Consider the following 26,633-nt stretch of genomic DNA (forward strand, 5'->3'; position numbering starts at 1 on the left):
ACTGGTCTTCTGATGCTGTTGTGGGTTTGATTTGAGTGGGTCGGACCTCCTCCTGCACCAGAGCTCTTCTGATGGTGTAGGAGGCGGAAGCTAATTCTCACCACACTCTGGCTTCGTCTGGAGCTTCTCTAAAGGAAAGAGCTTCACAATGAGAGCAGTCTGAAGGTGCAGTGTCTTAAGGCTCACAAACACTCACCTCGTCTGACATGAGAGTAGCGATGGCTCTCCCGATCTCATGGTAGGATCTGGCTTTTCCTTTGGGCCCCAGAAGAACGAACAGAAACCTTGAAAAGGACACAAAAGGCATCAAACACACAATCAAGCCTTATCAATCGCTAAGGGATAAACTCTGCAGCTGTTCCACTGTGGGCGTAATCAGCAGTCTGCTAACCCCACCCACCCCACACCCAGCATGTATATGTATTTATTTGTTTAATATACATTTGATGTTGCTGGACTTTACCGTGTGGGCACAGGGACTTCGGTGAGTCCTCCCAGCATGACGGCCTGCTGCAGCCGCACAAACGCCACGAAGGGAGAGTCTAGGAAATCCACCTCCCCCACCAACACGTTAGACGCCTCTGCGTCCCGCGGGATCTTCTTCATGAACTTGTTATTCAGCTGCAGAAGAGAGAGACAAAAACACAATTAGCACAAAAACATCTTTTTTTTATGTACAGTTGTTTAAAAGACCAGTCCGGAGCACCATCCCCACAACCATCGACTCACCACTCCCATTTCCACTGTACTCGTACTTGCGCACATCACTTAATCACCTGTGGTGGACATTTACATTCTAAACAACCTCCGGAAACGGAAAGCACAGTGGATTACAGCATTATATCTGAGGACACAGGTTTATAACACTACCCAATAATCGGTGTCACTTATATATATAAGTGACATATATATATATATATATATATGTTGCTGTCATGCAAAAACCTTGTTACTCCAAAACCACAGCTCTGCAGTTGGCATTACCTCCCCCCACCCATTCCCAACCCCTACCCCTGGAGCAAGCGTCATCATCGGACACGTTGGACAGCTAAGAGACGTGAAGTTTTAGTCCCTCAAACCCATTACTGTAAACCCTGCCTCTCATCAGTGAGAGTTTTACTGTAGAAGCTCCAGATCTCATCAGAACAGATAAAGCAGGTGAACATAAATCCAGTAAAACGGAGAAACAAGAGCTTCTCATTCTGAAGAAAGAAAGTAGTGAGATCTTGTCGGTGAGCTAGTCTGAAGAACAGAGCTCGATTCCTCCAGGGTTCTCCTGGACGCCCCCCAGTCCAGCCAGCACAGCGTGGAGGATGTGTTCAACTCCATCAGCAGCAGCAGCAGCAGCAGCAGCAGCAGCAGCTCACCTGATTTACCATCATTAAGCCCTGATTTACCACCAAACCAGGTGTTGATCTGAGGAGAACTCTAAATAACACTAGACTCCATGAGAGAGGAGAACTCTGGAGATGTTCTAATGATGAACACAGTGATGGAGAACCTCCACCATCTTCTGTAGGAGTGTTATTAGTGTTTTATACAGACATTTATAATATTGCTCAAAGCATGAATGTCAATTAGTTATCAGCCTAAAACATGTAGCATCGCAGAATTCCACCTACACTCCAATTTAGTCCAAGGCCATCAGGAAACAGAATGCACTGCCCTCCCTCATTCTGACAGCGAGCCTTTAAACTCACTGAGTCACGCGGGATTTCGGGTCAAACAAACACTCCGAGGAATCAAACGCCCCGATGACTGCGAAACACACAGCAGCCAACCTGCAAGGAGTCTTTATCAGGGGTCACAGATAAGGCTTTCACTGTACGCTAGCGTAGCTTGGCCTCGCATGAAACAAACTGAGGCTGAGACCCTTGATAAGTCCGTGAGGAGGAGACGTGGACTCTCAGGGGTCAGGCAGTGATTCATTTCATTTGCTGGTCTGGAATGACAGATAAGGGCTGAGCTTCAGCAGAGTGCACGCTCTGAGAGTGTTCAGGGAAACGCACACAAACACACACACACTGAATAGTGTTTGTGTGAGCGTGTGAATGTTTAACTGCGGCGTTCGGGCGAAGGTTGATTAGAGTCGTTGGTTATCGGCGTAACGATTCCAGAGGTGTGAGCTGTACACAGTAGCAGCGCTGTTCACATGACGGACGCAACGGCTCTGGCGCGTGACGGACAGACGGATTTCTGCAAGAAGGAGACCGAAACCACATCAGTAAAACCTGACAGTGTGAGAGCCTGAATTACAGTACAGGCCGTGTGAAAGCGAAGCAGGTTCTCACGTGTGTGTGTGTGTGTTCATGTTTGTCTGGGTGTGTGAGAGAAAGAGAAAGTCAGACGTGTTATTGAATGTCTGAGAAAGCGAGAGATAGAAATAATAGAGTCGAGAGTGTGGAACTGTGTGAGGCTGCTGTGAGGTCACTGGTCGCCCTGCCCTCTCTCCCGGTGCTGTATCCTTCCCTGACCCCAGCTCCCGTCTCTCCAGCTTGCCTAATACACAGCAAGTCCCGAAGCTCCTCAATCTGAAGGTCTGAGCCAAACCCCGAGGTCAGAGGGTCAGCTCTGCCACACCATTGTGCCGCTCGGATCGGATCGGTCTAACCTAGTTCTGATCTAAATTGACAGAAGTATTGGGACACCTGCTTGTTCATTGTTTCTTCTGAATTCAAAGGTATTAAAAAGAGTTTCTCCTGCTTTTGTTGGAGTTACTGTCTCTACTGTCCAGAGAAGAAGACTTTCTACTAGATTTTGGAGAAGGAGCATTGCTGTGAGGATTTGATTGCATTCCAAAAAGTCTTTTAAGCTCTCATCACGGGTGCCTAGTTTGACTTACAGTGATCCTCCAGCACCTGCTTTGGTAAATCAGTGCTCAGTGAGCTGCTGATGGAATTGAACAGATTTCCTCAGAATGAGAAGCTCTTGTTTCTCCTTTTTACTGGATTTATGTTCACCTGCATCTGTTCTGATGAGATCTGGAGCTTCTACTGTAAAACTCTAACTGCTGAGACAGGGGTTAGGGTCTAAACCCTCTAAACAGCGCTGTACATAAAGATATCTGTGTACCTGATCTTTCTCAGGCTTGTCGGAGAGGTCACTGAGACTGCTGGAGGTCAGGTTGCGGTGGGCTGTGGTTGGACTACCTGTGCAGGTGAGACAGAGAACAATAGTGAGCTCCAAGAAACAAAACACCTTTAAAGAAAAACTACAATATCCAGAAAGAAAGTAAAGGACCCTGAACTGACAAAAGTATTGGGACACCTGCTCATGCATTGTTTCTTTTGAAATCAAGGGTGTTAAAAAAAAAGTTGATCCTGCTTTTGTTGGAGTAACTGTAACTCTACTGTCTACTGATGTTCATCTAGACAAGGGGTGTCCACAAATATTTGGACACTTCTACATAAGTGACAGATTTACGCTACTCTCTCTGCTTCAGGACCGGTCAAGAATTCCCTCCTTTGGGTGATGGGGGTGTGTCTGTGAGTGTGTGTGTGTGTGTGTGTGTGTGTGTGTGTGTGCTAAACTAAATTTACACTAGCATTAAATGTACTTAGGAAGGGTTTTCCAGGCACAGATTAAGAGCCGAGTCTTGGAATACATCACACAGTCACATACTCCAACGCACCTGACTGAACCTTCCAGGTAATACCCCAGCTAACACGCTCATGTAGGGCTTAGATGTGGGGGCCGTGGGATAGGTGGGTTCCAGGTGGGTTTGTACATGTGTTTCAAAGTGGGCCCCATCATTACAGCCCACCTGAATCTCGGGTTAGACGAGACCCAGACAGGACCCAGGTTCAACCCCTCCTGGTACCCATGGACAAAACTTTATGGCTCCCAGTTGGGCTACCCATACAGGCCCCACATGGGCACGTTATCTGGGACCAAGCCCTTCATGAAACCGGTTTAGGTGCGAGACAGGGTCGATACTAGACGTTCTAGACTAACAAAGATGTGTCTGTCTGTCCGTTCTCCTTCTACTGGCCAGTTCTACATTTGATCTCTGGTTCTAGACTTACAGAGCAGGCCCATGCTGTTGCTTCTCTGCATCTGTATTTGGTCTTCCGTTTCAAAGGTGGTAAAGCAAGGCACAGGGTGGTCAAGAGGACTACGCACTTTCATACACACACACAAACACACAGAGAAAGAGAGAGAGAAGGAGGCATGCAGTGACAGGGGGAAAGGGAAGGGAAAAAGAAGAAGAAGAAAAAGATCAGCTTAAAGCAGAACATTTGGAAAGGTTTAGAGAACAACACACTCTCCCTAAACTGCTGATTAGGCTGCAGTGCTTCCTTTAGATCACCGTTTCCTCATCGCTAGTGCCAGTTACAGGAACAAAGACTAGGCCAGGGCGACCAGAAGGGGTTGTGGTATCATTAGTGAGATATTCAGACTGCAGAAATGTGCAGAAACCCAACAGATCTAATCAGAACTTGAATGGATTGGCCATGCAAGCATACAGAACTCCTCTAGCCATTCGCTTGTATGTATGAGTAGCACACCAGAGTTAGACTGATTATTTATTGTATCAGATCACAGCACAAACTGGTGAAAGCTGAGGAGCACAGCTGTGGCCCTGAAGTACTTTAAGACCCCTTCTGGACCCCTTAGAAACTTCTGCAGGTGTAACAGTCAGGAACAGCCTTTATTTAATACATATTAAAAAATGCTGGGGGGCTTTACCCCTCCTATTCCACTGGCAGTTCTTTTCTACAGGGACTCGACGAGCTGAAGCAGCGATGGGTGCAATTTAAAGTAGCTAAGTGCATTCATTAGAAGGGGTGTCCACAGACTTTTGGACATGCAGTGTAGAGGAGCGAGAGCGAGTGCGAAAGCGAATGGGAGTTAGTGTATTAGGGTAGAACACCAAACCGGCATTACCATTCTCCTGGTTGGAAAACAGCCTACTTGCACTGGACACAGTTTTGCCGATGTCTGCCAGCGAGCGCAGGTTGGACTTCTTGGTCTGGTGACGGTGTTTCCTGAGCAGCGTGAACATGACCTTCTCCTTCAGTTCAGGCTTCAGCAGCCCGGTCTCGATCTGACTATCGGTGATCATCTCTGAGAGAAACAGAGAGGGAGAGCGAACGGTAAATACATTAGCAGGAGCGCGGCTGTAGAAAGTGCTGCTGGGAGTTGTAGTTTTGTTTACCGACAATCTGCTGCAGTGAGTTGGCCTCCATGTCGAGCCTGATGGTGCCCTTCTCTATGCAGGTCTTCAGCTCAAAAAGCGAGTGCAGAGAAAGCGTGGCCACGTGAGGCTTACTCCACCTTTCTCCACCCTTCTCCACCTTCTCCTCGAACTTTATCCACCTGGGGAGAGGGACACAGAACCGGACACCGCAAGCATCATCGGTAACAGTTTATTGAGAGGCCGCCAACGAGCGGATCAGCAGACTATGGCGATGAGACTACGGCCCGGGAGGGTGGATGGCGCTCTCTCGCCTGGATGGCTGATGTATCAGGGCTGGGGATCTGGCGACTTTCCTTCTGCAATTCTAAAAGAGAGTCCGTGGCTGAGCTCACCCCTATAGGGGGTTATAGGGGGAGTCCTGGTGAGTGGGTGGGTTAATTGGCTCAATTGGGGGCACAAACTATATAGATATGACAATCTGTGTTTGCAACTTGAAGTAGCTAAATAGGGGTTGAGAAGAAGGGGTGTCCACAAACATATGTCCATATCGTGGATGTCCTGCGACTGTCATATGAGTGGGTTAAGCTCCTGTCTAAAGGTCTTCTGTAGTGAATCAAACATATGATTCATTCAGCTGTTTAAGATTCATTTTGTGAAACCCTGTACCTCTCTCTGTCTTATACACACACACACACACACACGAGTCCTTATTCATTTCATAGGAGAGAAAAGTAATCTCTGGTATAACGGCTACGGAGTTCAGCTGAGCCGAACTGAGTCTCGGATCTGATACCTGCACACACACGGACACACTACCTCCTCACTCTGAATGCTGGCTTGCTGGCCAGGTTACCTGATATGCAGGTAAACCCAGAGACCCCAGAGAACTCCATCTCTCTCTCTCACACACACAAACACAGGCCTATAGTGGCACGAGGCTAATAAGAGGCTTCAGTTGAATCGGGTCTTTGTTGCTATATGAAACGTCCCGGATGCTTGCAGGGTCCTCACTGAAATTACACACATCAAATCAGGCCTGACGGAAGCCTCCCCGCCCCCGGGAATCAGAAGCTGGGAGTCAAAGAGGTTTGATTCGTCTTCCGGGAACAAACGCAAGTGACAACGTGATCCAGAGACCAGTGTGTATTTCTGCAGGTGTGTGAAAGGGAGCATGAAGGAGGCTTGGACGTACTGGCTAAAATAAAGTAAAGTAATAGAGTTAGGTGAAGTGAAGCGAAGCGCAGCCAGGCAGATAACTAACACACCTGAGAAATCACATCTCCCTGAGACAGGTGAACACCTGGGCTTTTCATTAGCCAGGGATCCAGGTCTGCATCAGCTCTACACAAACGGACAGAAGACTCACAAGAGCTTTCCTAAGACAAACTGTGAGACAGACACTAAGCCGCTACCATCCGAGGGTCGCTGGTTGACATCAGCAGGCAGAGTCAGAGAGAGCACAACTGGCGATACTGGTAACCTAGCGATGCTGCATCAGCGGCAGCTGGAAAAGAGGCGGTGGTTGGATTCACATGTGCCGAGGTGCTGAGTGTTGGGGCGTGGGGCTAGTGACAGGGGGAGTTCAAATGAACTGGGATTGGGTGAGCTGAACGCACCTATCGGGACCTGCTGGGAATTGAGCATGAGCATGAGTGTGCCCCCACACACACAAATTAGCTGGATCAGCTGTGTTGGGAACAGGGTACTACCACACTACCCGGTTTGGGTACCTCTAGTATAGAGGTGGTTCAGACCTTCAGAGTAAGCGCCAACAACACATCAGGCAAGTGGTCATAATGTTTTGGCTCATCAGTGTATATCAGTATCTGTCTGCCTGTCTCTACCATTCTGTCTCTCCTGCACAGTCACGGCTGGTCATTACATCACATGACTGACCAGTGTGTCCGGTTAAGCTCTCGCTCTCTCCCACATTTCTCAGATACACACATTTTGCTCTGGTTGCTTATGTAACAAAGACCATAAAGAGCAGTGACAGAGCAGGTTCAAATTCCTGACAGATCTCTGTATGCGTAGGAGGGAGGTGTGTGTGTGTGTGTGTGTGTGTGCGTGGTGTCTCAGAAAGTCTTTGGCGTTCTGTAGAACTTTGGAATTTTTTACAGCTTCCTAGAAAGGCTGTTTCTAGACTGCTGTTTGCGTGTTGAATTCTGGGCAGCCAAACTGGAAGGCGATAAGGAAACAGGAACACGCAGTGTCATTAATGTGAAGCACCAAATGCTACTTAAATACTAATAGCGCCCACTTGTGGATAATCTGTAGCCTGCTACACATGAGTGAGTCACAATCCGGGTCCATGAGGAGCGTAACATCAAACAAATGGTGGCTTCAAATACAGAATTTAACTATTACTGGTAAGAACCTGACGTTACGGTACTTAACACAAGACAGGGGCTATGATGTGACACATTATGATACTGTAACCACCAGGCTTCCCCCGCCTCCCACCAGGCGTGTTTGCTGGTCGTTGATGTTGCAACATCGGCAGTTCGAAAAAAGAGGGGATTGCCTGTGCATAATATTTTACAAACAAAAATAATAATAATACAGTGTTTTTGAGAATCTATACAGATGATCGTGATACTTCCATATATCGATATTTTCTTACACAATGTAAGCTCTGAAATTGTAGCACAAATGTAGTAACAGTCAACAAATTATCGTGACACTGCAATTAAGTGCTGAACAATTAAAAATGTGATTATAAAACAGAAAAAATGTTTGTGTTACCTGGCCGTTTCCTTCCATTCCATCTCCTGACCGTCAACAGAGAGCAGCTCGTCCAGCTCGGTGAAGAGCTGTGGAGGGGGCGGCCCACTGTCCTCCTCCCCGAGAATGAAGCGAATCCGCTCTGCTGCTGGAGAGACTGATGGAAGAACCAACCAATCAGTGATCAATAACAGCATCACAGACCAATCGGTCAAACCAGCCCGCAAACTCTAGTACCAACCCTGCCTGCTCGCTCGACACCTGACGCTTAGCTTAGCGGGGCTGTGTCCCAAACCACGCACGACCCCACTACCACACAGTGCTTCACAACTAGCCACCAGCCTCGGTAAAGTGAAGGCGTGTGTGATTTGGGACGCAGCCGCAGTCACGTTACATTATACAGCTTTAACTACCACACCGATCCGTGAATAAACTAGCCGGTGTGCGTTATCGCATCAACCATGTGGGTTAATACCTAGATCAAGAGGAAGTGATGTCATAAGATGTCATAAGGTTTAAGGGTTAAAGATTGTAAATAAGTCAATATTAACGCAAACAAACCAGGACTGAAATCTAACAGGGTGTCCTGTTCTTGCTTGGTCCGGACCAGGAGAACCAGACCACAGGTATAAACACCCCACCCTGAATGAGTTCCTCTTAGAACCGACTGTGACGTGTAGCGACCTGTGATTTGCCACTGAAAACACACACAACCGACATACAGGCAGGTTCCGCTTATGCAACAGTGAGCATGCAAATTGAAGCATGGAGCAAATGGACACTGTAAGGTGAGTGGTCTGGCTGAGAGGCTCCGAGTGTGTTCCTCATTCCACAGAGGTAGCTCACAAAAGGCAGATTTCTCAGATAACTCTCAGACAGGCTGCGTGTCTCTCCTGTCCAAAAGGAAAATGGGTAAGGCTGATTCCGGTCAGCTTGGCTTTTCGGCTGTGCTGGAAACTCCGCCTTGTGAAATACTGAGCACACTTACCAGCCTGGGTTTTTCCTTCATCATTAGTAACTCAGACACGAGCAGAAAGCGGCTATTCATATCTGAAAAGAGGAGAGGTGGGTGTGGTGGACTGGAGTGGCAGGACTTGTTTCTATTTCTTCTGTGTGTGTGTGTGTGTGTGTGTGTGTGTGTGTCAGTGATAATTATCAAAATAAAGAGTTGGTTCTTCTTCTGGAAGCGAAGCAACACCGGCAGCCCCTAAGCAGGTAACCTCACTGTGTGCTACCCCTGACACCTACACACCGATCAGCCATAACATTGCTTCCTCTTTGGAGGCACGGCCTCCACAAGACCTCTGAAGGTGTCCACTTTCAGACGTTAGGTGGGACCTCAATGAGCATAAGTGAGCCTTGGGTGCCCACGACCCTATCGCCAATACACCGGTTGTCCTTCCTTGAAGCACCCCCTGATACCGGGAACGCCAAGCAGTGGTTTTAATGTTATGGCTGATGCTCAAACGCCACTATTAAGACTATCTATTTGAACATCTAGAGGAGCACCTGTGCAGTCGACATCACCCCTAAGCACTGAAGGCTAACAGCTACCAGATTCCTGCACTGACGACCATGGCCACCTGACCACTAGTCTGAATCCCTCACAGTGGTTAAGAGCAATCCGTTTGGAGCCAGCGGAGGCTGAATGCCTTCCCCAAAACCCTTATTACGTGGCTTCCCCTGACTAAGCTAAATGTTAGTAAACACTTCAGCCACTGCCACCAACCCCATCATCTGCTACAAAGCGGGAATGATGTAAAAGAGCCGTGCTCTATTCACAGATAACCGCAGGCCCAAGTTCGGCGTGACCTCGGGCGACCCGCTGTGTGACCACACGGGGAGAAACCAGGACAATGAAGCGGCTTACTGGCCGAGGGGGCGTGGTGGCGGCAGGGGATGGAAGGGGATAAGGAGATCCTGCTCTGCTCTCTGTGACTAAGGTCGACGTTTTGGTTTGTGGAGTTTCGGGCCCAGGAGGAGGGGCTGGGAGAAGGGAGTGTGTGAGGGTTTAATGATCAGTGTCAGAGAAGATGATGGGTGGTAGACAAGTATGTACAACCGGTAAAACCGCTGGGTTATTGATCACAGGGTTGTGGATTCAATAGCCTGAGCAGAGGAGGATGGGTCCCCCTTGTGAGTCCCCCTCGGAGTCCCTGTAGGTTTCTTCCTCCAGCTCTAAGGTGCCTTTTTCTTGCCACTGGGGTCTTTATGTTTATGCTTTATGACTCCGCTGTTCCTCATGCTAAGTGTTTGATCAGTTAGGTGTTTAATATGCTAAGTGTTTGATCAGACAGGTGTTTGATATGCTAAGTGTTTGATCAGACAGGTGTTTGATAAGCTATGTGTTTGATCAGACAGGTGTTTGATATGCTAAGTGTTTGATTAGTTGGAGTTTGATATGTTGGCTGTTTGATCAGCTAGGTGTTTGACGAACATGTGACTTACTGAGAGGTTTGAGAATGCTGGGGGCGGAGTCATCTGCATTCTCGGCATCCGATTTGTCGCCAACGCCTTCCGTCACCCGTTCTCTCCTCTCTTTGTGATTGGGCCGTCTCCTGTGTCTCCGACGGCGACGGTAACTCTTAGGCACGTGAACACCGATGTATACTGTGTGGTGACCTGTATGCACACGCGCACACACACACACACACACACACACACACACAGATGATATGGTGAGATTACAGTACATCACATGATCAGAAAATCGACACAACACATATTCAATATTTAGGAAATACAGTAGAAGAAACAGTGATGTCACCGATCAGCTCTGTTTATTAGCTTTGTCTATATGTACACTACATGTCCAAATGTATGTGGACACCCCTTCTAATGACGGCATTCAGCTACTTTAGGTTGCACCCATTGCTGACACAGATGTGCAAATGCACACAGACACAGCTCGTCTAGTCCCTGTAGAGATGTACTGCCAATAGAATAGGACCCTTTATAAAGCTCCCCAGCATATCCTAAAATATGGAGCAGTGGGACTGTGTTCTCTGGAATGATGCAATCAAATCTTCTCAGCAAAGCTCCTCCAAAATCTAGAAAGCCTTTTTCTCTGGACAGTAGAGGCAGATGATTGTTTTTTACACGCCGCTGTTTTTCTTTACACTCGGAGCAGCTGCAGCCACGGCCGCGTAGCTCTGTTTATGTTTTCACCATCTCTGCGAGCGTGCACGTGTGTGTGTGTGTGTGTGTGTGTGTACGGTTTCCTGAGTGGGTGATCTGATCGGCTATCTCGTTCTCATTAGCATGTAAATAAATACTAACTACTTCCTGTTCAGTGGAAAAGACAGGAAACAGCAGCCATCCCCAGGAAGTGAATTCCGTACCACAGAGCAGTCTGCCTTGTGTCAGAAGACCTCGTTCTGTCCTTTACGCGCACACACACACACACACCCATTATGAGAGTGTGTGAGTGAGTGGTGTAGATGGATGGATGATATGAGTTTTTACAGGCTAGATGTTTAAAACAGTAGGTGTTAGAGATGCTGGGTGTTAAGATGTTTAAAACACTGGGTTTCTGAGATGTTTGGTCAAAGTTCATTTTATGCAAATTAAACATATGCCTTAAACTTTTCACAGGAGAAAATATCAATCCAACTTGGTAAAAATGATAATAATAGAATGGTGAAATGGACTGATATCCAATCTACTACTTACAATGTAGTTACTACATAGTTTAGCCTGTTGCCTGTTGTTGTTGTTGTTGACTGGCTCTCTAAAATCGTATAATTGTCGTTTTTATGATCCCTGTTTTATGTTCCATTTCTTTCGATACCCCTGAGATACTGAGCGAGAATACCATGTCCGATACCATGACTGTGATTATTCAGAATCTGATCTGAACCTTGGGTAGAAGGCCACACTGTTTACCACCCCGCAGCGCAGACCCACCATCAGCCTTGGAGCTGAATTTATGAGAACACAGAACGTCCCGGGAAAAGAGTTGACAATACAAGAAGCTCATCAAAACTACCACGAAATGTTTTGATGTTTACCTTCTGAGAAAACAGCAGGGCTACCAGTGTGGCCGAGCATGTTTGAGAGTTTTCACCAAAACCAACATCTACATCCAGCCCAAAAGTCTGGGATCTGTTTACATGTACAACGACACGCCAATTTTACTAGGAATGAGAACCCATCACATGCCCAAGCTTCAGCTAACTGCTCCGAATATGACTTCACTGGAACAAGAATTCAGATCGTTCACAATATTATGGGGAAATCAGGCCACTTTGACTTTGAGCCTGTTTTTTTTAAAGGTTTTAAAGGTTCTCCTTGTATGAGAAGAACCATTTAACCATTTAACCAAGTAAAGAGCCTTTCCAAATGTCTATTTTTAAAGTTATGCACTAAAGTGCGATCGAAAAGCACTTTTTAAGGGTGTTTTATTAAGTTTTCTTCTAATCTCTTGTGAAGTCTGACTATTGCTTGTATACTGTGTATATTCTGTAAAGGGCGTGTACACGGTCTGTGAATTACGGTCTTTATATATTACTTGTACATACTGTACATTATTGTGTTTATGTAGTCTGCTTATTGCGTGTATGCTGTGTCTACTGTGTATTGTTGGAGAGAAATTGGTACATTTTCTGCATGTTACCATCCATACATAGCCTGTGTGATGCTTGTATACTGTATGTATATCTGTAAATTATAATTATACGTACACTGGATATATATCACCGTGCTTACTGCTGCTATACTCTCTGCACTGTGAATGCTGTATAACTGTTACATTCTATGAACACTGTCTGTGTATTACTGACCTCATATTGTCATGTGTATATGGTATATTGTTTATTCTCTGTAAATGATATCTATTTTATTATATATTTATTGTACATTTCTGTGTATTATTGGCCTTGTATAGTCTGATTATTGCTTATATAGTGTGTATATTGTCTGTAGGTTATGTGTACACTGTCTGTGTACTATTGACCTTGTGTAGTCTGACTATTGCTTGTACATTATGTATAGCGCATATTGTCTGTATATCACTGTTTCGGTCTTGCTTGTATACTGTGTTTATGGTATATACTGTATATTGAGTGTTGACTATACACTATATGTACATTGTCTGTGTATTATTAATCTCATATTGACCTTATATAGTCCACTTTCTGCTTGTATGCTATGGTATGTAGTATATTGTGTATTGTCCGTAAATTATATGTGTATTATTTGTGTGTATTATTGACCTCTAATGATCAGATTTTTTGCTTATATACATACTTTAGTGTGCAGTATATACTGTATATATTGGATATATATATATATATATAGTATTATTCATGTTATATAGTCTGACCATTGCTCGTATACTGTGTATACTGTGTGAGACACCAACTGCCAGAATTAAAGTCCTGTGTGTGTGTGTGTGTGTGTGTGTGTATAAACATACTCAGTGATCGTACCTTTACCTGGACTTTGTGCATGTGGCGTGTGTGAGTGTTTCTGAGAGAAGAGAGAGAGACAGAGGGATAGAGAAAGAGAAAGAGAGAGATGTGTGTACTGTGCCACATTCCCGAGATCTTCAGAAGAGGGTGAGAAGAAAATAGAATCTATTTGAAAACAGTAAGGTGTGAAGGACTCAGTGTGTCCACAAAGAATGACTGACTAACAGTGTGTGTGTGTGTTGTGGTCATTGGGATTGCTATAGATAGTTTGCGCAAACATCAGTTGGATTTGCTTAATCCCTGAAACACTGCAAACATACCTCGACTGAATCTAACACCAACGTGGCAGAGCTCTCTCAGAGTGTATGTGTGTGCGTGTATGTGTGTGTGTGTGTGTCTGTGACAGTGTGTGTCCACAGAGCATTATCACAGTAAACATCTTCACGCGTCTAGGGTGTGTAACATCTAAAAACACTCCTCATCCTTATCTTTATCTTTTTAATCCTGCCCTGCACTCATCAACATGTCAATGTCGCGGCGTCAACAGCTGCCTGATTCATTCAGACCACCAGAGACAGAGAGAGAGAGAGAGAGAGAGAGAGAGAGACAGACAACGGAGGACAAAAACCACAAACGAGAAGAAAAGGAAAGAAAACAAGAAGATAAAAACACGAAGACGATAACAAAAAAAACAAAACAATGAAAAACAAAGAAAGACACGCTGACGTGTATTCGGACGTGTGTGTGTGTGTGTGTGTGTGTGTGTGTTTGTGTGTCTTACCCTCAACCTCTTCTTCATCACACAGGTGTTTGTATGAGGCTCCTCTGTCCACCACCGCCTCGTCGTCCACCCTGCAGAGAGAGAGAGACAGATGAATAAGTGTGAGTGACGGTAATCCAGCGCCAGTACCAGTCCTGCTGTAGAAACCATGGGGCTCCACTCCTCCACGCTCTCACTGACTATATCATGTACGCTACATGTCCAAAGGTTTGTGGACACCCCGTCAAATAAATGCCTTCAGCTACTTTAAGTTGCACCCATTGCTGATACAGATGTGCAAGTACTGAAGCACTGCATTGACCTCACTAACGCTCTTGTTGCTGAATGCAATCAGATCCTCACAGCAATGCTCCTCCTTCTAAATCTAGTAGAAGGCCTTCTTCTCTGGACAGTAGAGACAGTTACTCAAACAGAAGCAGGATCAGCTCCTTTTAATACCCTTGATTTCAGAAGAAACAGTGAATGAACGGGTGTCCCAATACTTTTGTCCACATAGTGTGAAGGGAGTGAAATCGTGCGAACTAGTTGAAACGGACTAGTTTTTCTAACTGACTGTAGCCAAACATTAGGCTAGTGTTGGTCCTGCAATCCTGCTCACTGCAGTATCCCGTCCTTCATTTCTGCTCATTTTGGAGCTTTCCTATTGGTCCATTCATCACGAGATTCTGACACAGTGTAAAGAACTGCCGGACTCACATGCCAAGTGTCAAAGAGTGACGATACGCAGAGCTAGGACCAGGAGAACTGGTCAGTCGGTGCTTTCCTCCAGGCGTGCTCAGCTGTCGCGTGAGGGACAGCTGGAAAAGATGGCAGCGGAAGCACATGCCAGCCTTCAACCGGCCTGACTGGTCGCTACAGTGGCACATGGGAGGCCTGAGTGTGAATTAGCAAGGGCTAACATTCGGGAGGAGAGAATTCGAAAGAAGCTACTGAAGCTGTCCAGCTTAATTACAACACAGATCGGGCCTTTACTCGGACTAAATTACCCAGTGATCCACTGCATCTATTTTGCAGTGTAAGCCAGGCGTCAACAAGCTGTAAGCGAGAAGGAAAGTAGGACGGTTAACACAAGCCCTCTCACTCACGCTCTCCACCCTTATCTCTGTCATCCTAGAGTATCTCTTCGGCCTGTTTCGGAGGGCCGGACTGGAACGAGCTCCATTCTACACATCCAACCATATTTATTAGTACATGAAAGCTCTCAGTGGTTGAAGAAGCCTGTTAATAGGTGGGGTTATTGAGCACCATGGGTTCACTCATCCTCAACAGCTTCTACAGAAGCATCACAGCACCACTGTCCGGTCTGGAAAATGCTCCATCCATTCACAACTGGGGGTTTTAGGAGGGCCTGCAGCAGAAAAGATCTCCCTCAGGCTTTCCATGGATGGTTTACACCCCTCCCGTCTGGACACAGGCTACAGAGAATTGGTATAACGGAACTTCAAACCTAGACCCCGAATCCAGTTTCCAGTCCTGGACTTCCAGCGAGAACAAAATCCAGGATCCGAAACTCAAATGAAGGTCCAGATTTGAAGACCTGAGCCACAGAAGAAGCACTTCTGGTCTGAGGGTTGCGAGTTCGAATACCGAGCCATCCCGCTTTGCCATCAGCGGCCGGAGTCAAGGAGAGCACAACTGGCCGTGCTCTCTCTCTACCCTCATCACTCTTAAAGCCATGTTGGCCGGCACAGGCCTCTGTTAGATGGTGTGGTGGAGATCGGGACCTGGCGTTTTCCTCGTAGTGGGATGTTAGAAAGTTCAAAAATGGGCAGCGCCTTGCTTCGCATGTATCAGAGGAGACAGGTGTGTAGTCCTCACTCTCCTAGTGTTGGGAGCATTGCTATAGCACTAGGGGGAGCAATGAACGGGTGGGTTAATTGGCAGAACCAAACTGAAAATATTCTTCAAAAAAAAAAGGAGGTGGGAGATTTCTAAACTTCCTAAACTTCCCAAATGTCCCAAAGGCCAAATCTACACCTGCTATGGACGCTGATCCAAGCTGCTGAAGACTACTGGATCTACTGTCTGTATTTTACAGCACAGACGGTTCGTTAAACGTAGCGTTGTATCCTGGAGGAACTAAATTTCGCTCGTCACTCTGTGGTGAGGAGGAGTGACAATACAGCTGATTGACTTTGATTCATGTTATTGCCACACACACACACACACACACACACACACACACACACAAATATCTCAAGGTCACAATGCACCGCAAACACGGCTGAACAGACACACCCCACACACTCACAAAATACCAACAGTTGCACAAAGCCTTTGAATTCAGCTGACGATCAGCAAACACATCGCTCTCTCGCCATCGTACTGTACACATCCTTCGGCCACATATACAGCCCTCACGCCACATGGAAAGACATCACTGCCAGAGTAAACGCTGTAATCAGTTATTACACGATCAGATAAGCTTTCCTGGAATGACTGAAATTCGCCCCTCTCCCTCTTTGCTCTCGCAGGTGAGCGCAATCCACAGGGCGTTCGTCCTCCTCCTGCTAAAACTATGCGTAGCTCAGAGGAGGCACTGAGCCTGGGGCCGGTCACTCTACGAGGAGCGAATGTGAAGGAACCCTAAAAGGAAAATGCTGACGCCGCCGTTCAGGCAGCTAGGGGTGCTAGGGGTGAGCGCTGGTGTGACGTCGTCTTGTGATATACACACCGATCAGCCATAACATTAGTACCGCCTGACTAATATCGAGTAGGTCCTCCACAACAGATCTGACTACCTCTGAAGTTGCCCTGTGGCCACCAAGAGCATCAATGAGCCTTGGGAGCCAATTCACCACTTGTGGTAGGTGCTGACCACTGCATACCAGAAAAACCTCACAAGACCTGCCTTTTGGAGATGTTCTGACCCAGTCATTGTCTAGAACCTCATGGTTTGGTTCTTGTCAAAGCCTCTTGATAGAAGCCACTGTAGATGAAGATAAGCGGCTCCTTCTGGAGTCCTTCTATAGGACATGAGCCAAGTCCAGTCTCTCTGTTAGCATTTCCCCAGCCTTTCTTTTGGCAAGTCTAGACGCCGTCTTCTCAGAAGACCAAAAACCGGAATGGCTTTCTCGATTCCCAACAGAATACAGACAGGAAACAGAGAGAGAGAGACCACTTAACAGATGTTCAGGGACCCCCTAGAGGCTTTAGATTTGTTGCTCCAACACAGCTAAGACATAGAGAAAAGGCAAAAACGTGGACTGTCGTGGACTGGTTTGAGAAGCAATCCATTAGACCATTAGACTGACAGCATCATGTGAATCAGGCCGTGACTTTGACCAATCACAGCCCTCCGAGGGAACGTCCTCAACGAAACGAGAGAAGTGAAATGTCCTCCTAGCAGCTGCAGAGTCTAGAGAAGGCAGAATGGTCAAAGGTCGTCAGGCATGGACAGGTGTGGAAAGTGTGAGGGGGTGATTTATGCACTTCACGCCCCTCCAGTCCTGATATCCCTCAACACCATATGAAGAGATGGAGGCTAGTTAGCATGACGGCATGCTACAGAGCTTGAACGATGGCAGATCCAAAGAGGTCCCAACATGGTAGAGAAGAGCTGCTAACAGAATAGGACTCGCTCTGGAGCAGATCAACACTGATGAACCTGTTGGCACCATGCTGCCTAATAACAGGCGTGGGCTATAGAGGGGTATAAAGCCCACCAGCTTCGAGCTGTGGAGCAATGGAGGATCTGTGCTCTCTGGAATGATGGTGGTGGAGCAAAGCTCCTCCAAAATCTAGTAGAAAGCCTTCCTCCTCCCTGGACAGTAGAGTAGAGTGGAGTTACTCCAACCAAAGCAGGATACACTCTTTTTAAATACAAAAAGAAACAATGAATGAGTTGTCCCAAAACTTTTGTCACTTTATTGCGCCATCACGTTTCTCTTTCCTCTCACAGACGGCCGAGGTAAAGAAAGCTCCGACAGCATCCTGCGGCCAGCCACTAGTCTGGAACACGATACGGCCATATCGGCTACGCCACTAGGGCGCTAGACCATATGGCTTTAGCCTGTAGCATTTAGCACAGACGCTTCCCTTTGCGCATGTGGTTGTTAGGTCAAAGCCTACGCTGCTGACCCTTTGGTCCTTAAGCGCCACAACACTGAGACCATTCCTTGAGGTTCTTTACTGGCTCAATCCACTGTTTTTGTGCACTTTCACCAGTATCACCTGCATCAACGGATCCTCTCCGAATGCTAGCCAAGCCCTGAAGTGAAACCGATGATGTAGTGAGCGTTAGCATTACCAGTGCCGGGAGGTCTCACGTTTCAGGGGAGGATGAGTTACAGGCAGACTGCTGAGTTAGGAGTCTGAAACACTGGCGGCTTGGGGCTCAAATAACTATGAAACAATTGCTGCTTCATATCACAACTGAAGTATGTGGCCTCCTTGCTTCTGTTTACGGCTACACTAGATGGACAAAAGTATTGGGACACCTCCTCATTCACTCTTTCTTCTGAAAGGGTATTAAAAAAAAAACATGAGTGTATCCTGCTTTTGTTGGAGTAACTGTATCTACTGTCCAGGCAGGAAGACTTTCTACTAGATTTTGATGGAGCACTGCTGTAAGGATTTGATTGTATCCTGCGATCAGTACTGGAAAGAGCACCATCGTCATTCCGATGCTGGCAGGGGCTTTATACCCCACTAGTCCACGCCTGGCATTAGGCATCATGGTGCCAATAGGTACATCAGTGTTGATCAGCTCCAGAGAGAGTCCTACTCTATTGGCAGTACTTAAAGTAGCCGAATGCATTCATTAGAAGGGACGTCCACACATACTCGGACAAATAGCGTACAGAACATCCGACCCCAAATCTGCCTTGGTTGATTAACGACATCTGCGGTAAGGGGCGCCAGTATATCACTCCACACTAACAACCAGGACAGCAGGAATTTCTTCTGCCAGAGTCTGCCAGAGAGCTGAGGCTTTTGTTTTTTTGTTTTTTGCGCTCCCTCTTATAAAACTGTAGTAGAGCAGTAGTTATACAACTGCTCCAACACCTAGACCTTGCCAGAGAGGCTTACTACCAAGCCAGTTAAAACCTGACAAGTATACTTTAGCATGTGGGAAAACACTCGGGCTGGGAGGGCTCCTCCAAGACCGAGGTTAGGAAATACTGCTCGGAAAAATACTGAACCAAGCCACGGCTGATGATAGTGAGAGAATGCAGCTCTGGCCCTCAGCACGGATCATATCAATGTCATATGGTAGGCCTACGTATGTAGCTTGGTGCTAACCACTGATAAGGCCTCGCTTGTCTCCTTGCTTATTATATAAGGTCTGTTAAAACACTTCCAGACCCTCTGAGATGTATTTATTTCACTACGAGCTGGAAAGAATTAGACGCACTCCTGCTTGCTCGCTGGCTTTCTGACGTAAGCTCTGAACACTACTGAGGCTCATCTTCTGGAGAAGTCTCTCCAGCTGTCAGTCACTTACACCCTCAGGAAGACTTGCGGCACTGTGCGGGAGCTGGGAGTGGGAGCACATGCTCACACACATGCTCTCCCGTTGAACTAGGGGACACCCCCTCACACACTCTGGCACCCTGCAGGGCAGGTTCTCACAATGCTCATCTTGTGTGTGGAGGTCTCAACTAGACCAGCGCCCTCGGTGAAGAAGCAGAAAATTTCCACTCATTTGTGGGGCAGGTTTCATAAGCTCCATGTAAGTTCTCAGTTTGCTCAACTCAAAGAGCTACAGGGCCGAGAGATCCCGAAGTTCTGCTCCAGCAGAGCAAGGCCTAGCTCAGTTCCATTAGCTGCAAGAGCGCTGAGGAGTACGCGTCCAAAAAGATAAGACCTGGCGCCTGATAATTGGACCTTAAGTGCGCTGAGCTGTTTTGGTTTTTTTTGAGGTACTTCAAGGGTTACGTACGTTTCCGTGACTGCTTCCATGTTTAGTGCATTTCACCTGCCTCTGAGCTACAGCGTGCTGTTCGCGGGTGCGACCGGTAGGAATTGAGGGTGACATATGGTTGGATTTAGTGAGCACCTGTGTTGAGCACTGGGCTGTGGTCTGAAGTCTCGCGCAGCAGGTGCTGCCAGCTGAGCAATTCTACACACTCTTTAAACGACAGCCTGGGTAGATTCTTTGAATCTGGTGTGATCCACAGCTCAATGCTGGGGGGCTTTGTACCCCTCTGGTTCACGCCTGTTATAGTTCTATGTTCTTAGTCAAAGATCAAAGATAAAACTCACGGCTTAGCTCATTGGTCAGCTCCTGTTAGCCTCCAGCGCTTTGTTTCGATGCTCTGTAGGCCAGCAACCACTGAAGTGAGCATGGAGGCTACTCTTGTTTGCTTTCCCCAGTTATGCTTTAATCTCGATGAGTCAAACCCAACGATACATGCAGTACGTAGCCCTACAGTCCTACATGAGTCACATCAAGTGGGTGAAACTTGTTTCCAAGTCGTTTATTTCAACACCTTTCGTTCCTATTGTCCATTATTCAGACCTTAATTGCCAGTAAACATGAACCTACAGCATGTGGGTAATATATTGTTTGGAGAAGGTCAAAGGTCCAGGCCTTCGAGGAACTTTAACGCAACATAGCACTGTGCAAACACCCCTGACGCAAGGCATAAAGAACTCCGTATGAAGTGTATGAAGTGGTTCGTTAATGAGCTGAGGCCTGCGTGGTGGTCCAGGTGGTCCAGGGAAAATGCTGAGGTCTGCAGAGCTACAGCTCTCCAATCGTATAATCTGAAGTAGATTCAGACTCAATAAATAAATAAATAAAAATCGAACTCATTGAGTAGGTGTGAAGGCCGTAATCGCACTTGGATGCGGACCTAAACAAGCACACAGAGACCCTTCAGAGGAGGTGGTCTCGGCCCAGTCCCAAACGAACTCTGAAACGGCTTGTTTGTGCTGTGAACAGCATCAGACCTCGATTCGACCCAACTACCAGGTGTCCTCCACAACAAGATCCAAACGTACAAAGACCCAAATGGTATAATAGTGGTCTTTAGGCACAACAGGGACTGCAAGGGGACTGTCAAGAGCCTCGAGGGCAAATAAGGGCTACAAACTGCATAGTCACGTGTCTGTGTGGGAATGTATCTTTCCGGAGTTCTCGCAGCACAGCAGGTCTGTTCATTACTAATGATAGCGCTGGTGTAGCTCTAGTTCGAGGTCATATACTAGTTTACTGAAGGTTATATCACTGGATGCTTCCCATCTATTCGTAAAGCTCCTAGCCTAACACTGCCACTACGGAGAACGGCAAAAAGCAACGCAGGTTCTTATCACATTACAGCAAATTAGTCATCATAGTGCGCTCCGTTATCAGCCACTACCGAGGCATGCCGGCCAGGAATATGGCCTGTACTTTATTAGCCTGCAATTATGGTCATTTAACAGAGCCGGGATCTTGCACAGCAGGTGAGCTCAATGGGTTATCAAGGCCGAAATTATCATTAATCTGTAGAAACAGCCCACTGTGCGCCTTATATCCAACTATACAATGTACAAATCAGCAAGGCAACCACTGTGGAGATCTGATATCTGCTGACATCAGCTGCTGGTTTAATTGTTCAGCCTATTTAGGAGGGCATATAAAAAAAAAAACTCAGGCTTGTGCACATCAATTTGATGGCAGGTTTTAAAAATGCAAAACATTAGTATAACCAGTGAAGACTGATTTGAGTAGATGGAAACCTAAAGGTAGAAATGCAAGTACAACAGACTTCAGTTGGGAAAGACAGTGAGATGTGAACTCAAGGTGAAGTAAACTATGGCTGACTAGAGCTAAATAATACATATTGTGCCATCTGTATGCCGTATAGTATCAGTAATAATATGCAAATATTCTATCCTTCTTTCTTTTCATTGCGCTCCCTCACCATCCCATGGTCATTATCTCTCTCTCTCTCTCTCTCTCCATTGGTCTGATAAGTAACAGCACTGAACTGATTCACAGTTCTCAGTCCATGAATGAGGAGAGGTGTGTGTACTCTGAAGTCTGAAGGCCTGATTTCCTTGTCAGTCGTACCCACACCCTGGAGATTCCACCAAAGTTGAGTTTTTGTTTCCCCCCCCTCCCCTTCCTGCTAATCTTCACAGGAATTTCTCCCGGCGATACCTGCGCAGGTAACACAGCTGTCTGAAGAGTACCAGGAAGTGTGTGTTTGTGTATTTAGCCAACACTTTCCTAATACAGGTGTTTTCTGCTGAATGAGAGTACTGCAGAGAGTTTCTGCTGAAATTTAGGGTATTAAAAAGAGAACGTGCCGTACATCTGTTGCAGTAACGGCTTCCACTCTTCTAAGAAGGCTCTGCACCAGACGGTGGGACATTGCTGTGCAGATTTGACTGCGTTAAGCCACTCAGGTACTGATGCGGAATTGATGATTAGGCCTGGTTCTGGATCACAAACATATCACAGGGGGGCTTAATATAGATCTGTCTGAGGCTTGGCATTTGGGCATGGTGGCTTTATGTCCAATCCCAGGATGCCATTCTACAGGTACCCCTTTTCTTTTAAGCTTATACAAACTCTGTGCTCAACTCTGTCACCCAAAGGGTGCAATGAGTAGCAATTAATTCACTAATCAAATTGGGTATCTAGATATTTTTGGACATACTTGACCTTCAAAATAATGGAATTCACTAATTAAGCGTGACGTCTGGGTACTTTTGAATAGTCTAGTTGTGTTTTTACACAACAGACAAAGCTTTGTGCTAATAAATATGATTAATATGTCATGTCAGTGATTATGGTTTCCTCAGTGAATCATACTGAAGTATGAGGAAGAGTCCTACAATTGAAAACCTTCCGGTCTGATCTTGCATTTCCTTGTCGTTCCTGGTCAAAGCGATTCACAGAAACTCACAGAGACTCCTGCACTGCTCTGTCTCATGGTCCCCTCGCTTTCTCACACGTCAGCTCAGGGCTGCAATCCATCTGAGCTTTGTCCTGATCATCACGGGACTGGCAGTTCAGTCCCTGTAATGCCAGAGTTCTCCATGTTCAGGAGGAGTCCCAGAGAGCATAACCAGCCTGGCTCTCTCTGGGTGGGTAGGACAGCCTTCACTATCTCCTCATCCCAGCCTGTGAGGGTCAGATGAGGTAACTGAACTGTGTTAGCCAGTGTTAGCATCCTCATGTAATGGGGGAGAGGGGGGGTCCAGCTAGTGGGTTGGATAAAACTGGGGTCAAAATTGGTTTAAAAAAACGTAAATAAAGGGTTTTGACCCTAATGAAGTGTGAAAAACCTGTCTGAGCTTTTCATTGCCTATTACAATGTTATAAACGGGTACATAAACTATCTGGACAAAGCTAATGGGACACCTGCTCAATCAAGGGTATTAAAAAAGAGCTTATCTTCCTTTTGTTGGGTAAAAGACTTTCTACTAGATATTGGATGGATGATCCACCACACCTCATCCCATCCATCATTCCAGAAAACACAGCTCTTCCACTGCTCCACAGCTCCTCAATGCTGGGGGGCTTTACACCCCTCTACTAGCCCACGCCTGGCATTATTAGGCAGCATGGAGCCGACAGGCTCATCAATGTTTATCAGCTCCAGAGAGCGTCCTATTGTATTGGTAGTACTTTTATACAGGGACTAGACAAGCTGTGTGTGTGCATTTGCATCGTTAATTTAGTGTAAATTCAAGGTACAGCACTGGATCTTTGGATCTGGATGGGACACTGTTGTACCCCTGAGGGTACATTTACATTATTTGCATGTTTGTGAACAAACGGCTGACTGCACAGTATGTCGTCTCCCAACGGCGAATTCCCTAGAGCCTGTAGTTTGTGTGGATCTCTAAATTACACAAATGTTTCTGCCATAAAAAGGTTCCTAAGAAAGCCCAACATGGCATCCCACAAAGAACCCTCTTTGGTACCTTTATCCATTCGGCCTGTGGGGTTTAGCTCCACCTCTGACCTAACACACCTGATCCAGTTAAAACCGAAGAGGTCAGGAACATGTGAACTCCAGAGGGGGAGGTGTGTTAGGTTGAGGGTGGAAAGTCTCTAGGCAGTCTCGCTCGCCTCAGCAGTTTGTCAACCGTCACAGTCTATTTCTTTTCCCGAAAGCGCAAAAGACAACAGAAAACATGCTGCGTCCACACGTACAGCGCCACGCCACCCCTCGCCCTCCTGCAGAACTGATCAGGGTCCAAAGAAAGCTGCTGCGTGTCCAGGTAGCGCAGTTCAGGTTCTCAATGGTGTGGATTATCATGCCGCGTGGAACAGTTGGCAGCCCGGGTGCCACTCATGGGCTTTAGGGCTCTAATCGCTGGTGACAGGGCCTTCTTAGAAATAGGTTTACTTTGCGAAGCTATAACGAGAGCGACTTAGCTCGAGTTACAGTGGGAGCAGAAAAAGACGCAAACCGTTACGCAGTCCATGTCTCTGGACGCCTCGGGTCGAGCTCAGGTGGGCCGCAATTAGCAGGGCAGGTGTTTGACTCTGAGAGAACGAGGGCATGAATGTGGGATGCTAGCATAGACACAAGTAAGGAGTGTATACGCTCAATTAGACGCAAGCCTGTGTTTTCCTCTCTTTCAGGGCACTTTCAGAGGTTTTGGTATGAACGCTGCTGTTGTGCACCCAACCCAACACTCACCTTAACAGGGATATCCACTGATTATTCACCAAAAAAAAAAATCAGCATGATGATAAGCGACTGAGACTGAGATAAACAGAGGTAAACAGGGTTCGCTGTAGAGAAACATAGGGACTTAGATTTGTTCACAGCGGTGGTGACTGGAATCAGGGGTCCTCGACACAAATATTAGCCACTTGATAACGATCCAAACCCACCAGAGAAGCTACGCAGGTCTTCTGAGGATTATAAGGCACGTTCACGACAGTTAAACAGTGGTTAGTGTGTGCATGGCGGCGGGACGTGAATCGAGTGGCCTCTCCAATCTCTATCATTTACATGCGGTTACAAATGTTACCGATATCCTGGGGTAAATTTGAATGAAGGTCAAGCAAGGCACGTCCGAACAGAGCTCCGACTGTATGATGTTTTGACCGAACGGCCGAAACCTCTGAGAAATCATTTCTCAGTAAAAACATGGGTTACATGTGTCGTCTCAGGGTTATATTTGAAGTTGATGATGATGATAAAATATTGGAAGATCAGAAAACATAATAAAATACATAATAAAGGTTTTCGGGGACTATTCTGAACATCCTAACTGGCTTATCTTATTTAAAAACGGCGGATTAGCCCTGAAACCCACCAAAAGATGAGCTATCATATACAGAACTAGGTGAACAGAAGGGTAGCACCATGCACCACCAGCACCACGTACTGTCCAAACCTGCCAGTGAGCCTAGACGCATCTCCTGAGGTTCATATGTGAAGTTGACGAGGACAGGCTGTAAAAATACAGTTCTGAGGAGTATTTTGAGCAATTAATACGGTAAGATTTAGGCCAGATCTTTTCAGAACTATGGAAAAAACGTGTATTCGACTTTCCGTGACGGACGGAAGGGAAGTTGGGACGTCTGGACCCGATCGCCACCACTGCGGACAGCTCTGCTCTGGTGTCTCCAGAACCCCCAAAGCTCTCTGAACGACTTAAAGACTTATAATGTGGGAAAATGTGGAAAAATACAAGTTTAGGGGAATAATTTGAATATTTCCATGACGAATGCAGACAGATTGAGGCCAGATCTGCTCAGAAAACCAGCGTCTTCATCACCGCCAGGTGGAGGAAGGTCCTGCGAGGAGCTTCTAGAGGTTCAGACGTCTGGAGCTGTCCACCACCGCTGCTTAATTATGCAGATATGGTTTTATTAGGTTATTATTACGGTCATTTAGGGTCTTAAGAGGTCATTTAGTGCGTTTGGTACTTTTGCAGTCAAATTTAGGCCAAATTTTCTCAAAACTCTAGAAGTAGCAGTGTCTCGGACAGCCACCTGAACCTCCTGTGAGGGGTGTATTGGGGGGTGTATTGGGGGGTTTTAGGGGGTTTAGAGGTTCTCTGCTGATATCTGAACCCAAATATCCCACTTTAATGATCCGTCAGATTAGAGGCTCGCTGTGTTCCCCTGAGGGAAAGTTAGCTAGCACTAAATGTTCTCTCACACACACACACACACACACACACACACACACACACACACACACACACACAGCACTCACTTGTGTTTGTCGCTCATGTCCGGACCCTCCGGATCTCCCCCCGGCAGCTGAAGTGTGTGTGAGCGTGTGTGTGTCCCTCAGAGTCGCGCGCAGACAGAAACACACACACACACACACACCGTCCTGTCAGTGTGTGGAAGCGCTCGTGCTCGGCGAGGTCGGCTCTCGCGAGGTCGCGGGTTACGGGCTTATCTGTCCGGGCTCGGCGGTTTCTCCCCGACTCTGCAAACTACCGTCCAGGTCAACTCCCCGCCGGTCATCCCTCAGAGTCCAGCGGCTCGACCCTCTCCCAGAAGCGCCGGAACCGCTCGAACCAGCCCGAACCGCAGGAACTACCGCAGAACTACCGCAGAACTACCGAGACTCAGGAACTACAGCCGCCCGCTTTCCCGCCTGACCGCCCGTCTCGAGCGTAACGGCTTCAGCGCGCGACGATCTTCCATATTTAAAGA

General features: G+C 46.8%; 1 protein-coding gene across 4 annotated transcripts in view; it reads right to left on the reverse strand.

The window, feature by feature from the left end:
* slc4a4b (solute carrier family 4 member 4b) overlaps positions 1-26,551 on the reverse strand; it is a 45,896-nt gene extending 19,345 nt beyond the window's left edge. For 2 of the 4 annotated variants that reach the window (XM_072662699.1, XM_072662698.1), the window contains exons 1-9: positions 26,182-26,551; positions 14,057-14,127; positions 10,313-10,486; positions 7,886-8,021; positions 5,159-5,319; positions 4,888-5,067; positions 3,073-3,149; positions 464-621; positions 197-284 (exon numbers count right to left, since the gene is read on the reverse strand). In XM_072662699.1, coding sequence (XP_072518800.1) covers positions 197-284; positions 464-621; positions 3,073-3,149; positions 4,888-5,067; positions 5,159-5,319; positions 7,886-8,021; positions 10,313-10,486; positions 14,057-14,127; positions 26,182-26,198 — 1,062 coding nt within the window. In that variant the 5' untranslated portion in view covers positions 26,199-26,551. The remainder of the gene's footprint in view (positions 1-196; positions 285-463; positions 622-3,072; positions 3,150-4,887; positions 5,068-5,158; positions 5,320-7,885; positions 8,022-10,312; positions 10,487-14,056; positions 14,128-26,181) is intronic. The other 2 variants (XM_072662701.1, XM_072662700.1) reach the window with 1 other exon arrangement.
* Between the last annotated feature and the right edge of the window lie 82 nt (positions 26,552-26,633).

The sequence above is a fragment of the Salminus brasiliensis genome, chromosome 18, assembly GCF_030463535.1.
Source record: "Salminus brasiliensis chromosome 18, fSalBra1.hap2, whole genome shotgun sequence".
Classification (NCBI taxonomy): domain Eukaryota; kingdom Metazoa; phylum Chordata; class Actinopteri; order Characiformes; family Bryconidae; genus Salminus; species Salminus brasiliensis.